Raw genomic sequence first — 15,773 nt, 5'->3', positions numbered from 1 at the left:
TGGCACCCTACCCACTGAGCCACAGGCATCGCCCATAGATGCTCCCATTTTCCATTAGTCTTGCAGGCTCAGGAGACCACCAGTCTTTATGGTAACCTCTATGTCTATCCCTGAAAGTAGAGAGGAGAGAAGGAGTCTTCCAGGGTGGAAGTCTACTTTGCTCTGCCTGGCTGGTGCTCTTGTTCTGCACGGCTGGTGCCATCTGTAAGAGGTGGTGCAGCACCAGTCACCTCCAAGACTAAGTGAGGTGAAGCAATGCAAGTGTCTAGCCTGCAGGGTACCCACTCAGCACCTGGAGTCTGCTCTCCAGGGTGCCAGCCTTGCCTGTCTTTACACTAGCCCTGGGATTTAAAAATGGGAACCTGCTCCTCCATACACCAGGCTTGGGGCACCTGTCCTCAAGGCTGGGTGAGGTCTGACAGGCCCAAAGTGAGCTGAGCATCTGGAATTGGGCTCACTCATTCTTTTAACATCTCTGAAGGAGAGCTATTTGTTACTTGCTCTGCCTAAGTCATGGGGCTGCTGTGAGACTCAAATAAGATGTTTGAGGAGGAAGAAGGCTCACTATGAAGTAGGGAATGGTGGTTACTGGGAAACAAAGTGCAGGCACTGACCTCAGATTCTGAGGCATCCGCTGTCTTCTCCTCGAGGTTCACGCTCTCAGTCAGCACAGCACCATTGTACTTGTTGCAGATGTCCTCATCTGAGTAGTGCAGACCGCCAGGGCTCGGCCGGGGAGGGGACCTAGGATAAGGACCATTGTCCACGTTACACTTGGGCAAAAGATACCCTCCCTAGAGGCCTCCTAACTGGTCATCTGGCCTTTATCACATCAGGATAAGGGGAAATGCACAGATTTTAATGCCATTTTGGCAACTGATAGAAAAAGTTACGTATAAGCACTAAGTACCAGCCATCTGGTGATCCAACATCCTTCACCTATCAGGGGCCTGACCATGAGGGGCTGGGGTGCACTGGGCAGTGACCTCGTCTGCACCTGGAGAGGCCAGCAAGAAACTCAAGCACAAAGAACACCAAGAGGTCAGAACCAACACGAATCGTGGGGTGGGGCTTGACATTTGCAGTGTAGGCAGCAGGAGGGGAGTGCATTGGACAGAAATGAAGGAGAAGCCATGGAGACAGAGTCTAATCTATCCACAAGAGGGAATTAGGGAGGCTTGCTCCAGGCCTAGCCTCCTGCTCTGGCAGGGTCCCAGGACCCTGTGCTGGGGTGAGGTGGGAGGAGGAACTGCTACAGCATACTTTTTTTTTTTTTTTGAGACCAAGTCTCAGTCTGTTGCCCTTGATAGAGTGCCATGGTGTCATCATAGCTCACAGCAACTTTAAACTACTGGGATGAAGAGATCTTTTTTTTTTTTTAATTAAATCATAGCTGTGTACATTAATGCGATCATGGGGCACCATACACTGGTTTTATAGACCGTTTGACACATTTTCATCATACTGGTTAACATAGCCTTCCTGGCATTTTCTTAGTTATTGTGTTAAGACATTTATATTCTACATTTACTAACTTTCACATGTACCCTTGTAAGATGCCTCAGCCTCCTGAATATCTGGGACTACAGGCACCTGCCACCATGCCCAGCTAGTTTTTTTCTGTTTTTAGTAGAAACGAGGTTTCACTTTTGCTTGGGGTGGTCTAGAACACCCATGCTTAACCAATCCACCTGCCTCAGCTTCCCAGAGTGCTAGGATTACATGTGTGAGCCACTGTGCCTGGCCTTTTCTTTGTGGTGTGCAGAATTCTAAGGTGGCCTATCACTGGTTCCCCATCACGCTCTCCCTGGAGTAGGGTGGGACCTGTGATATCTTCTGACCGGCAGTATATGGTGGGGGCTGTCATTGCTTTGATCATGTTGTTATGCAGAAAGGGGGAGGGGCTGCTGCTCCCAAAGCTCTTGTGACTTATGTGATGTTATATGAGACCCCCCTGTCCCCGTCTTGGCTGACTAGAGAGCAACAGTATGTTGGGAATAGTCCCCAGAGAGGGCCCCATTATAAGGGACTGTGAGTAGCCTCCAGCTGACAGCCAGGAAGAAGCTGAGGCCCTCAGTCACATTGCCACAGGAAACATATCCTGCCAGCAGCCTGAGGATCCTGGAGAGGATTCTTGCTCAGTGGAGCCTCGAGATGAGAGTGCAGCCCCACCAAGTCCTGGATTACAGCCCTGGGAGACCTCGAGCAGAGGCCAGATTCCTGACCCATGTTGCTTTAAGTTGCTAAACACATGATAATTTGTCATGAAGCCACAGAAAATATACTCTTTAGCCCCAACTTCTTGGTGACTATCATATAGCTGAATAGAAGCCCAGATTCTATTTTTCACATAAAAGAAAATTATAACTTGGGGAAAAAAATCCAAACACAAAAGGGCATAATTTTTAAATAAGGCAAGACAGAGTGTTTCTCACTGCCCCTTAGGAGGTGCAGGGTCTGCTACAGGGTGATTGGCCTTGCCTGTATGTTCACGAAGTCCAGGACTACCTGGCAGCCCCAGTGGAGCTCTCCCTCATGCTGTGAGTGCAGAGCCCAGGGGTGGCAGCAGATGCAGTGTCTTTTCAACCCCCAATGGGGAAAGTCACTCTCAGACATCAAACAAGGAGAAGCCCCTGGCCAGGAACTCAGGTGCTGGGCAGAGAGAGATTCCACTGGGAAGACCACTGGGGTAAAGGTCTGCAAACAGGCATGGCTTCCCTTGGTGTCTGCTCTGCTGTTTCTTCACAGGGAAGGCCCAATGAAGGCCTAAGGGCCTTTTTACCCCCTCCACCTCAGAGATAGTTTATTTTGGGAAAGAGTCAGTTTCTCATCTAACCATTTGGATAAATCTTTTTATCTAAGAAGCTAAAGTGGTGCCTTCCCCACATAAAAATTGTAACCACAGCATATGTACTAGAGAGATAACTTGGTCACATCCTTATGTTAAAGACATTTTGGAGATAATGCTAGGGGCCTAATTTCCACATGACCTTGCCTAGATTGTGGGTCTCAGCCCCCCTTGGAGCTCCTGAGAAACACTCAGATTCCCTTCTCTAGCAGAAAATCTTTTCCTTCAATCACAATTGGGGTCTTATTGCTAGGAATGAAAAAAAAAAAAAAAACCTGAAGGAAAGGGTCAATTTTCCTTTCTGTCTTAATTTTATTTTGTCCTTGGCTCAGCAGGTTCAGGATGGTTTTCACCTGACCCTTTTGGGAAGCTGAGGACCTTGACTGAAACGGGTACATGGCTGAACAAACCAAAGCAAAGGACCCCCTTTTTCCATGGGAAATGTGCGACCCACAGAGCAGCTAAACTGAGAACTTGGGGCTGGCATTGGACCCTCCAGAGGTTGTGATCTGTGTTCCCAGCAGCCAGCTAAGTGAGAAGATAGCAGTCTGTTCTGGATGTGGGTCAGCATATTTAGAAATCTGACCTAAAAGTCTTACAGACAGCCACATACAAATGTTTGAGGGTGAAAGGCTGGGTTGCCCATTGGGCCATGCCTACCTTCCCAGATCCAGGGGTCCCTCAGACTCACAAGACAACACCAGCTCAGGAGATGGGCCCAGCAAGCCCCAGAGAGGGAAGGGGCCACATAGGCTGGCTTGTAGCTGGCTACCCTGTCCTGCCCACCCACCTCACAGTCCCCTGAAGTGGCCCCAACACTTCTTACCTGGGGGAAGCTCATGATTCCACTGCCAAGAGCTCTTCTGTAGAAAGGGCTTTCTTGGGTTGTGCCAAATCCTACGAAACCTGTACCATTGATCACAGTGTTGTCTCCCAGAGCCCCACAGTTCCTGGCTGTGGTGATATAAGACGCCTGTATTTTCCCTGTTAGAACCCCCCTTGGGGAAGTCTCTTTGTGTTCTAAGACTTTTCAACCTCACCATGAAATGATTTTTCTTTTTTTGTCTGGGAAGCAGATAAACTTATATTAGCCTGTCTATTCCTGGGCAATGTGCTTAAAAGCTATGAGTGTCTCTTCTCAAGACAGAAGAGATACTTGTAGGAGGGAGCATATAATATTTTAAAATTCTCTGTAACAAATTCCTCTTGGTCTTGAAATTATGTGTGGTTGGTTTTCATGTTTCTTTTACACAACAGGAAACACTTGAGTCTTAAATTTACTAAATGTAGAATATAAATGTTTTAACACAATAACTAAGAAAATGCCGTGAAGCCTATGTTAACCAGTTTGATGAAAATATTTCAAATTGTATATAAAACCAGCACATTGTACCCCATGATTGCACTAATGTACACAGCTATGATTTAATAAAAAAGAAGGAAAATTGAGATGAAAGATATGACCAGAGGTCACCATTGGCTTCTACCTCCTGCCCTCAGGACAGCAACACGGGTGGTGGCAGCCTGCTCTGCCTTGGGCTGGCCACCTGGTGGTGCTGGCAGAGGGCCAGCCACATGTAGACAAGCGCCCTCGGTGACCTGCCTCCCTAAAAAATGAGGGGCCTCAACACCATCCAAATGATTTGAGATTCCTAAACTCAGGTGGCGGATAGGACCAGCATAGGCAATGTCTGGGCATTGTTGGCCACTGCACGCCTGATAGACAATCAAGGGAAACAGAAAGCTTTTAGTCTGTGTTTTGATAGTTATTTCCACATCCTTAGAATTAAAAATATCTGAGGCAGATATGGATGAGGAAGAGGTACCTCTAATGCTGGTGGACCCCAACAGCCCCCCTGAGCTGTCTGTTGTTCAGGTAAAGCATCCCCAGGTGTTTTGGTTTTTCCTTCCAGACTCCCAAGACCCCTTACCAATCCTGGCCCTTGTCCCTGGTCAAGGGTACTCAACCAGAAGAGGATACTCTACAAATCAAAAGGAAAATCAAGGTTATCTTCTCTTTTTTAAGAAGGCTTACTTCCTGCTAAAATTAGGGAAAGGGCAAAAAGGTAAAGGCTTTGGTGGTAGAAGTCATTCTTATGCGCATTACATCCCCATATGAAATGGCAATCTGTGTCACTACCAGAATATTTTGGAGTACATAAGATGCTGAGAACAACTATAACCCTCCCGTGTGAGAAACCAGATCAGGCCTGCCACAGCCCAGTGTGACATCCTTGTGAACCAAGAATTTCCCAGTCCACCCCATCTAGCCAGTGGCTGTAGGAGGCCAATTTGGCGGCAGTAAGGTGTCCCAGGGCATTGTCCACACACCTGAGGTCCACCCTCTTTTTATATAGTCAACCAGTCTGCCAATCCTGCGGCCCTGGTGAGTTTGGAATGATGCCTGTTGGTAACCTCCTGTGTGCAGTGGAGGTACCAGTGGGCCTTGGGGTGGACACCACACGCTGTGGTTGTAGCCAGTGCCGCCCTACCTGGTCCCATTCTTCTTGGAGAAGGTGCTCTTGACGTGGAGGTGACGACTGCTGAGCTCCAAGGCAGCAAATCCTCCATTATCCAGGGTCACAGACTCCTCCATGTTGGAGATACTCTTACCTAAAGCCCAGTCAGGGATGGAGCATAGAAGCTTTATTAGTGTGCCCACTGTGGCAACGCAAACCACAGCTGGCAGGGGGCAGGGCTCCTGACTCTGGCTACATGTGAGACCCATGTCAACTCATGAGCTATGCTGTAGAGAAAAGTCATACACAGGCTACAGTGTTGGCCCAAAGTGACATTAGCATTTCAGTGTTCAATTTGCCTGATGCCAAAATACTAGTATTCTTGCCAGTATTTTATGAAAATGTATTCAGAGTGCATAAGCTTTTTGAAAGTTGGGAAAATTAAATATTTAATACATTTCAAAATAAAAAATTCACAATCATGTAACAAAATAGAACGTAAAAAGTAAATTTATGGGAGTGTGATGGCTAAAGAAAGGGTGCAGGGTTTCCTTCCGAAGTGATAAAAATGTCCTAAAATTGACTGTGGTAGTCATTGTACATACCTATGAATTAACCACTGAATTTCACACTTTAAGAAAAGGATAAATTTACAAATACAGTACATATCAAAGCATATTCTGAAATGTATTAGCAGAACAAATGAATAAAAATAAAATTATGAAAAATCAAACAACATAAATAAATTTCCAGTGGTTGCCATCTGATCTGCTGGCAAAGCCTGAGTTTTCACTGCCTTGGCCTGGTCTGTGCCCCACCTGGCATTAACCCCGATCCTCAGCCCCTCCCAACACCAGCCCATACTGAGTGTGCTATCTGGGGACCTTCCCACCTGCCGTCCCTTCCACCTTGAAGCCCCTTCCTGGGGACTTCCCTACCTGGGGACCTTTCCACCTGCTGTCCCTTCCACCTTGAAGCCCCTTCGTTCAGGTTGTAACCCCTTCCCTTAAATTACAGCTCTAATGCTTGAGCCAGAGGGACCCTCCTCAGCTGCCCAGAGCCATCCCTCTCTCTTGCGTAAGTGGGTTGACATTTCTAAACCCTAAGGGGTTCCTCTCCCATAGAGTCTGGCACCCTTTCCATGTGCCTGCAGAGGGAACTTGGGCTGAGAGGAGGGGGAAGGTGAACCAGCATCAGAATAGAATTCAGACAAGGGTGGGAGGCAGAGGAGACAGGTGGGAGGGTGTGGAGTGATGCTGTGGTAGCAAAGATTTATGTTTTGCATGTCTCCTGGGCAGAAAGGGAACATTCTGGTAGGCAAGTATTTTTCTTTCCTAGGCTTCAATTATGATGTTAAATTAATACTCCAGGGTAAGGCTGAGTATCGGAAGCTGCAGGTCAGATATGTCTTTTCAAGTCTGTTTTCCAGATAGAGAAGGAGAGTGAAAAGTGGAGAGATTTTCCATGTGCCAGACACTGGATTCTGTAATAGCATTAACTCAGTAAAATGACATGCCATTCATACATTGTCAATCCCACAGGGATAAAATCTGATTTACTAACACTTGTTAGAAGTGAATTTATACAGAAAAAAATAAATCCTTTCTTTGAGGGATGAATTGCTTAGCATTTCAAAAGCAAATGGCAAGGGGCCTTAGGTGCCTGGTTTCATTAACCCTATCAGCATGAGGACAGTGGGACTGAGGGCCAGATCAGGAATCTGCTTGGCCACCTCTCATCCAGAGGGCTGATGTGGTATCCTTTTAGGAACATCTCTCCAGGGACCCACTTCTCTAAGAAGGGACCACAGATGAGATGGTGGGAAACCTCATAATGAGGAAACCAGGCTCAGAAAGAGGTTCCAGTCTGCCAGAGTGGTGATATTGGAGGACTGTACACATTCTAGGGCTCTGCTGCTATTTTGCGAATGCTGTGTGGGATAAAAACAGTTTACCACCTAGAGTTTAGTTATATTCTGGTTAGGCAAGGGAGTGTCTTGCTGGCAATTATGAGAATTTTTTAAAAACTGAGGATAATAAAATGCACAAAGTGTAGTAATGTTAAGTGTCTGGGTGATTTTTTTTTGCTATAGTGTAACCACCAACTGCATCAAGGCATAGAGAGCATTTTCAGCACCTGTAAATGCCTTTGTGTCTTTCTTGTTTATGCTTAACTACAATTTTGCCTTCTGGAAACATACATTCGTTTGGGTTGTTTCTGACCTTCTTACAGAGGAGTCCCTCTGTGTGTGTTCTCTGCAGCTGGCTTTCCCCATCTGCTTGTCCCTTTTCCTAGTGTTGGCAACTTACTTAGCAACAATTGTTTATTGATGAATATCTACCCCACTCCTAGTATGGGGCTTATGCTGGAAATCCCACAGTGACTTGGCCCTTGGAAGGCTCAGAGCTGGCTGAGGACACAGGCAATGTACAAACTCAAGAACAAGAGAGGCTGGGCCTCTAAGAGCCACACGAACTATCTGAGATGTGGCCTGGTTCATGATGCTAAATAGTACAGTATTTCATTGGCTTAACACTTTATACTTTCTAATCATATTAACAAAATATAATCATATCTGGACAAAGGTTCAGAGGAAGGAACCGAGGCTCAGGGAGGCTGAATGGCTCCAGTGACTTCTCCAGGACACCTGGCTAATCCAGGGCACGTAGGGCTGGCACCTGGGTCCCCAGGGTCTTGGGCTCTTGCCTTGCTATACTGCCTCCAAGGACAATCTGTTGCATCTATTTGTCAGCTACAGGCAAATGAAATGGAAAGTAGATGCTGGCATGGCAGATCCAGGAGAGAAAGAAAATGTCAACATTCCAGCTCATGCCCAAGGTACTTTGGGAGACGGGGAACAAGGGCAGACCCGGCACCTGTGCTGCAGCTCTTGTACTTCTTGTTCTGTCCATGCAGGACCACAGCAAATACCACCAGCAGGAGGACAATCAGGCTGGACAGGGCCATCACCAGGAGGAACCACCACTCTTCGTAGAACGGTGCTTCCACTTGAGCTGAGGGAAAGACACAAACACAAAGTGGGGTATGTGGGGAGGAAGGGCGTGATAGGCGAGCCACCCTCAGGCCCAGGGCCGCTTTGGGAATGGTGTGGCAGTGATGATCTGTGATGTTCCACTTCTCTACGGAGCCAGGCCCAGGGCTCTTCTATCCCCTCCCACCCCCCTGGGGACTTCTGTATCTTGGGCCTTGTCCTTACCTTGCCCACCAAAGCCACCCTCCTTGCTTATTTTCAATTAATTTCAGCTGCTTAAAAATGCTATCTGGGTGAACGAAAGGAAGGAACACAGGTGTGCTGACAGTGCCGCGCCCCAACCTTCTCCCCCTCACTTTGCCTGTGCCACTGTCCCTACCTTCCACTGTTCGCCTCTTCCCATCTCACTCAAATCTGAGAGATCTTCTCAAGATAGAAATAAGCCAGGCCCCTCCCCCAAACTTCACTTCAGTGGCTCTGGGTACAGTCTGAACCCACAAAGCCCCCAGGAGCTGGTCCTGCCCATGCCGAGTGCTGGGTCCTACCCATACCTGGTAGGAACCTCCCATTGCCAGTGCCCGCTGAGGGTGTGTTTGCCTCCCTATCAGTGGGCCCCTCCACATCACCAGCCCCCGGAGGCAGAGGCTATGCTTTATTTATTTTGTGCCTCTAGCAACTCTGGGCTCAACTACTGGCCCTATCTTTAGATATATTTTTGAGAAATGAATAGAAAAGGTTTCATTTAAAAGCTGCTGAGAAGAAGGATACTCTTTTTCTTTATGTTCCTTTCTGTTTACTAGGAACAGAAAAATGGGAAATTATTTCTCAGTGGGTGCTGGATGGTGCTGGGGTCCCACTCAGTGCCTTCCACAGGCCTCTCTGCAGGGAGGCTGGTTCTGAGGCCTTGGCAGCCTGGAAATATAAAGCTTCTTGCAGGCAAAGCCCATGGCTGCCTCCCTGCTGCCAAAACCCACAGAAACACAGCTACCTTCCATTAAGTATCTCACTGGAGAGTGAAGAATGTGTGCACACTGGGAATAAAAGGGAGAAATTGGCTTTGGATAATGTGACACCACAGGCTTGCTTGGGTGATGACAGTATTTTAAATCCAAAAGAGGTAAACGAGTTTCCAGGCTAAACATTAAGTGTTCCACATAACAAGTCCAGCCAATCCCAAACCAATCACCCGCACATTGGGCTGGCTCTAGCGTCTGGCAGGAAGAAAAGGCCGAGGCAGTTCTGTGGGCTCCTCACACCAGGGCAGGCCCCTCATGCTGCTCAGTCTAGGTCCTGATGTGACGCCAGCAGGTAATGACCCGCTGGCTTCTCTAAGGATGGAAGAGACGATGGTGGCAGCTGGCAACCAAGCCTGGCTCTGGATGCAGTGGAATTTCAGAGAAGGGTTCTGCTGAAATGCACTGGGAGGGAGGATGAGGGAGCGTGACCTGTGGAAGGAGCAGCCCATGCCATCAGCAGTGTGAATGTGCAATTAAAAGCTATGTGCATTTGGAAGTGCTTTATACCAAATTTCCATATATGAAACACATAAGGCAGGTCTTAAATTACTAAACTGGGATGAGGGGTGCTGAGGGTTCCTTATTCTATTCTCTCTGGTTTGGGGTATGTTTAAAATTTTCATAATAAAATTTAAGGAAATGAGCAATTTTTCATTTTTCTACATCTTACTCATTAAAAAATGGAGCGGTCCCCTGGACCTCTTCCTCGTAGCCCCTCTCTCTGAGCACCCTGGAATCCCAATGTGCTGTTAGACTGGGGTGCAGGGCACTGGGCCCCAAGCTTGCCCACAGACCCTGTCTTTCCTTCACATACAGCAAACAGAAGATGAGGCTGTTTTCAATGTCAACAAATGCAGTCAGTAGCTTTAGAGAATTTAAATGCAGGGTAATGAATTTTTTTGTGTACTAGGGAAGAGGAATAATGAAGCCAACTCTTTCTTAGCCTAGTCTCTCACAGCTTGTGCCTCCCCGACTGGTGTGGCAGAGAGTCTGCCTTCACCCACCCCCGCCCTTTCTCCCTTATTCCCCTCGCCCTGCACCTGGCGTTTCTGTGAGCGGCTGCAGAACCCTCTGTTCAGCCACCTCATGTCACTGTCCTGCAGCCCACTCCTCACTCATACCTCAGCACCCTGGCTGGCAGCCTGTACACATGTGGAAATCACTGCGGACCCAGAGTTAGAAAACCCATGCCTGGGGCCACTGAATTCACCATCTGGGTGGGGGCCTGGGGAAGGTATTCTTAACAATCCCCCCGTGACCCTGAAGTGCAGCCAGAGTCAGAACCCAGCCCTCACAGGCACGTGAGGGTGGCAAGGGGGGAGGACACAGCAAATGATAGCCTTGCCTCCCTCCGCCACCTGCTTCTTACTTCCCTTTAGTGACCAGGTGACCAGGACTTTGTGCTGCTACTCTCAGTCTCCTCTCTGGCTCCCTCCTCTGTGGTCATGTCCCATGTATCTTTCCAATCCCCAGGAGAGGCCCCCCACCTCATGTCACAGCTTTGCCACATCACTGGTGACCACAGATACCTCTGTCATCCCCTTAACATGCTTGCTCCAGGAAGGAGGCCTTGCCATGCCTCCTCTACCATGCTACCCACAGTAGACTGGGGGCGGGGTCTGGAGCCTCCCAGCAGCCTCCTAGGAATGAACGAGAGAAGAAAGGCCCAGCCCAAGAGACAACTGGGTGCCTACCCACACTCCATTTGCAGGGACAGTGACTCTACCAGCTCACTCCATACCCCAAAGAGCGACAGTCTTGGGCCCTCTATATTCTGTGTCTCTCAGAGAGGCCCCAATGGCACATGACCTCTCTCGGGTTATACAGTGTTAACACACCCCCCACCTACCCTGTGGCCACTGGGCTGTGTTTGTGCTTCCAAAATGACCCACTGTTCCCAGAAAGGACATGTCAGCCAATGCAGGGGCCCAGGGCTCTGCTTCATTTGGAAATACCTTTATCCCAGAGAGGACACTGCTTAACCCAAACTGACCACTCTGACTCTTGCATAACTCTCTGATTTTTAAAAAATATGAGAAAACAAATTATGAATTACTTCAGCACAGTGTAGTAGAGAAATCTTATCAATAATGTAGCTGTCAGTGCAGGTGGCAGCTCCAGGGCCTGGGGTCCTGACAGAGGACAACTGGTCTCATAGACTTACAAGCAGAGAGATGCCTAAGAGGCCAGCAGCACTGGGGAGGTCCCCAGGACCCACACCATCTTTCTAGAATAAGTTGGAGGGTCTTGAGGGCACATGCGTGTCCTCTTTTTCCATCCCTGGCTCCATCGCATCCTCCCTTCTCCTGAGACTCCCAGATGTTGTCCGTACCTGACACTGCCATGGAGGGGCTGCTGGGCTCCCCGTAGCCCACTTCATTCACAGCCACGACTCGGAACTCATAAGTCACTCCCTGCCGGAGCTTATCCAGGCTGAGGGTGTAGGACGTAGCACTCCGTGGAATGTCCTTCACAAACATGTCCCACAGGCCTTCATCTGCAGAGGGTTGAGGAGATGAGAGCAGAGGTTAGGGGTGCTTTCCCAGCCACACAGGTGCCCATACCTCATGGGTCAGCTTGCAGCAGGCCTGGCCGAGGGCATCAGGGTGTCAATCTAAGTGTTAGAGGCTGGTGAAGGTTGCACAGGAGGAAAGGAGGGAGATGTGTCTCTCCTTTAGTGACAGATGAAGCAGCCCGCTAAGGAGGAGCATTTCTTGGGCATTCTCCATGGCTTCGGGGCCTTTCCCACAGGTTTCTGATTGGTTCTAATTGTTGGATTTCTAACTCTCTCTGGCTGGCTGTGTTCCCTGCACACCCCATTACTGACACCTGTGATTGCCTCCCACTGTGGCCACCCCAATGGTCACCAGCTGGTCACTAGCTGATTTCTGTTTACACCAAGCATGGTTCTGAGGTCTCTGGAATGTCCAGGGTGTCCCATCTGTACCCTAATTGGAAACAACAACCAGCCAATGGGTCAAAGTGGAAATTTTAAACAATAGAGTCTTTGACCAGCTGGCTACCAGCTCTGCAGGGCTGCTCAGGTCCCCACGCTGCGCCAGGTGGTGGTCCTGGTGTACTGAGCACAGATTCACATCATCTATGTGGTCCCATGTTCTTGCTTACAGTGAAAATACTTGGATGGCGGCCCTAGACTCATAGGATCTGCACATGCTCCTTGAAAGCCCCTGCCAGGGACCCTTCCCTCACCCTGGGGATCTGCTACTGGGTTTCCGACTTATAGACACCCTCAAAAATCACAAAAAATGCCACCCTCGAGTTTGAGCATCCCTTGGAGTGGCTTCAGTACTGGTCCTGCCTGACATCGTTACTTTTTACCTCTATGCTCAGGTGCCACCAAATACTAGTATAATTTTTTTAAAAATATATTGAATTTCAAACAGATAATTGTATACCCATGTTTATAGCAGCATTAATTCACAATAGCCAAAGGTAGAAATAACCCAAGTGCTTATCAACCAGTAAGTTGATAAGCTAATTGTGGTATATCCATACAATGGGATATCTAACTTAGAAAGGAAGAGACTTCTGACACAGGCTGCAACGTGGATGAAGCTTGAGGACACTATGCCCAGTGTAATAAGTTAGACACAAAAGGACACATCCTATGTGATTCCACTTACACGAGGTTCCTGGAGTTGTCAGATATATTGAGATAGAAAGTAGAACAGAGACTGGCCACAGTGGCTCATGCCTGTAATCCTAGCACTTTGGGAGGTTAAGAGTTCAAGACCAACCTGGCTTATTGTACCCTCAATGAATCCCCAACAATAAAAAATTAAAAAAAAAAAAAAAAAAAAAAGAGTTCAAGACCAGCCTGAGCAAGAGCAAGACCCCATCTCTAAAAAATAGCTGGGCATTGTAGAGGGTGCCTGTAGTCCCAGCTACTTGGGAGGCTGAGGCAAGAGGGTCACTTGAGCCTAAGAGTTTGAGATTGCTGTGAGCTATGAGGCCACAACACTCTACAAAGGGTGACAAAGCAAGACTCTGTTACAAAAAAAAAAAAAAAAGAAAGAACAAAGAAAAGAAAAAAAGAAAGTAGAACAGAGGCTGCCCAGGGCTGTGGGAGTGGAAGTAGAGAGTTAGTGTTTTATGGGGACAGGTTTTCAATTTTGCAATTGGAAAAGATTTTTGGAAATGGATGGTGGTGATGGTTGCATAACAATGTAAATGTGCTTAATGCCACTTAAAAATGGTTAAAATGGTACATTTGAGATTATGCTTATTTTACTACAGGAAAAAATATATTAAAATTATTTAAACTCTTACTTGTAGGAAATCATCAAAAAAATTGGAATTCAAGCCAGAAAATCTTACGTAGAGAGGAAGGAAGAAGCAAATAGGTTTGTTTCTGAGGCATCTACTCATAGTGCAAGAGAAGTGATCAGTGAAATCTGCCATCAAAGAAATCACCGACAGCAGAGCACTATGGCGAAAAGGAGAGTCTAGAATTAGATAGCCTGATGTAAAGCCTGGACCTACCATTAACTGTGTGACCTCAGGCAGAGTACTTAACCTCTCTGTGCCTTGTCTTTAGAATGGTGATAACAAACTCATCATCATAGGTTTGTTTCAAGGATTTTAAGTTAATGTTTATAAAGTGCTTTGAATATTTCCTCACATACAGTAAACACTACATAAGCATTTGCAAAATAAAATATAAATTCAATCTCTAAGGAGGTTATCTGGTTTACAAAGTGGGCTCAGAGCCCAAAATGTTCATTTGAAGTAGCAATCCTCCATGAATTATATTTTCTTTTATAGGCACAAGTATGTGATCTTTTAACCACAGGAGACCTGGCGAGAAAAATCCATTTGAATATGCATGGCCATGTGCTGACAGCCTCATGGGCACTGAGGGTGATCTGGAAACCAACTTTATCACACACCTTGAAACCCCAGATATGCTCAGATGGATTAGCCCTACAGTAAACAGGAAGAAAATTGCTATTGTATCAGTCTATATTTGCAGAGGATTTAGAGTTTGCACCAACTAAGTCCTCCTAGTCATAGGTTAATGAGGAATAAATGTGAATGAGATTTTAAATGCACAAATCTCTGGAGAGGCAGAAAAGTAGTATGATGATTGTCTATTATATTTCTAAATGTTCACATTTGTAGTCTCATTTCTCACCAAGATACTCATGACCATGTGTAGTGTCAAAATGATAACCTGTGGCTTGCCTAAGACTCCTCCCACCCAAGTCCCACATCCCCATAAAGATACTGAAGTTTATGTACAGAGTGATTTCTGTATGTGATTTGTGTTGTTCTATGTGAGATTTGAATGTGAACAGTTGGGGACTTACACATTTACTCTGCACAGTCCTCTCCCTTGATCCGGGGGACCCTGTTAAGCCTCTCCTCCCTTACCCCCCATATTTATTCACAGATACTTCAGTGCCCATTCTTTGGTCAGGCCCTGTTCTACCCTTCAGGAAATCAGCTGAGATTTTTGTTCTCAATGAACTATGAACCAGAGATAGAGGAAAATCATTAAGGTAATTTCACTCTCTCAGACTCATTTTTTTTAGCCCAATCTGACCCTATTTCATTTTCCAGGAAGGGATGTTTGCTTCTACCAACAGGCTTCCAAAGCCCATCATCACATTTCCCTATAGTTTGGCCCATTTCAATCTTATATTTTTTAAGAGCTCAATATATACCCGTTCGCATTATCCATTTATCCATCCATCCATTAATCCAACCACTCATCCTTCCCTCCATCCATCCATTCACCCACCTATCCACCCATTATTTGACACGCCCTCCATCCATCCCTCCATCCCTCCATCCCTCCATTCCTCCACCTATCCATCATTTTACCCCCTCACCCATCTTTGTAGCCTTTCTCAGGGCCTAGCACAAGCCTTCAGTAACAATAACCACCACCATTTTATTTAGTGTTTGCTATGAGCAAGACACTGTTTTAAGGACTTCAAATGTTGAATAAATTGTTTACCCTCTTAAAAAGATAGATAATTTTATGCTGTCAAAGAGACTAAAGTACAGACTCTTACAAACTGGGTGTTGCTTACAGCCATTGAAATTAAGGGACTGAGACTATAAAATATCTTTTCAGATTGTTCTGAGAAGATCTAAACACCTTTGGAGTAGGTTCTCTGAATGTCTTTTGCATTATTGTTTTTGTAATACTTTCCTACTACTGAGGAAAAAAATGATGGCCTCTTCTTCCACTAACACCTAAAGGCCACATTTTATTTTAAGTGCTCTGTCATAGCTCCAGGAATTGCGTGCATTTTTCATAAAAACATTTAAAAATATTGATACAGAATTTCAACACAGAACGATTTATTTAGCAATCCATTTATACTCAAAAATGTTGGGAGAAATGTCACACCAAGAGAACTTCTTTCTGAATTAACTGAAGAAAATGTTCCCACTTTTATTCTGCTTAATTCTGCCTCTCAAAAATT

The 15,773-nt window shown here is 46.5% G+C and overlaps 1 protein-coding gene across 1 annotated transcript in view; it reads right to left on the bottom strand.

The window, feature by feature from the left end:
- Positions 1-15,773, bottom strand: part of SDK1 (sidekick cell adhesion molecule 1) — a 1,108,031-nt gene that overhangs the window by 14,877 nt on the left and 1,077,381 nt on the right. Inside the window, exons 41-44 of the mRNA XM_053556749.1 lie at positions 11,648-11,812; positions 8,184-8,321; positions 5,341-5,461; positions 615-744 (exon numbers count right to left, since the gene is read on the bottom strand). Coding sequence (XP_053412724.1) covers positions 615-744; positions 5,341-5,461; positions 8,184-8,321; positions 11,648-11,812 — 554 coding nt within the window. The remainder of the gene's footprint in view (positions 1-614; positions 745-5,340; positions 5,462-8,183; positions 8,322-11,647; positions 11,813-15,773) is intronic.

The sequence above is a fragment of the Nycticebus coucang genome, chromosome 12, assembly GCF_027406575.1.
Source record: "Nycticebus coucang isolate mNycCou1 chromosome 12, mNycCou1.pri, whole genome shotgun sequence".
In the NCBI taxonomy this organism is placed as follows: domain Eukaryota; kingdom Metazoa; phylum Chordata; class Mammalia; order Primates; family Lorisidae; genus Nycticebus; species Nycticebus coucang.
This window is presented reverse-complemented; position numbering and strand designations above follow the sequence as displayed.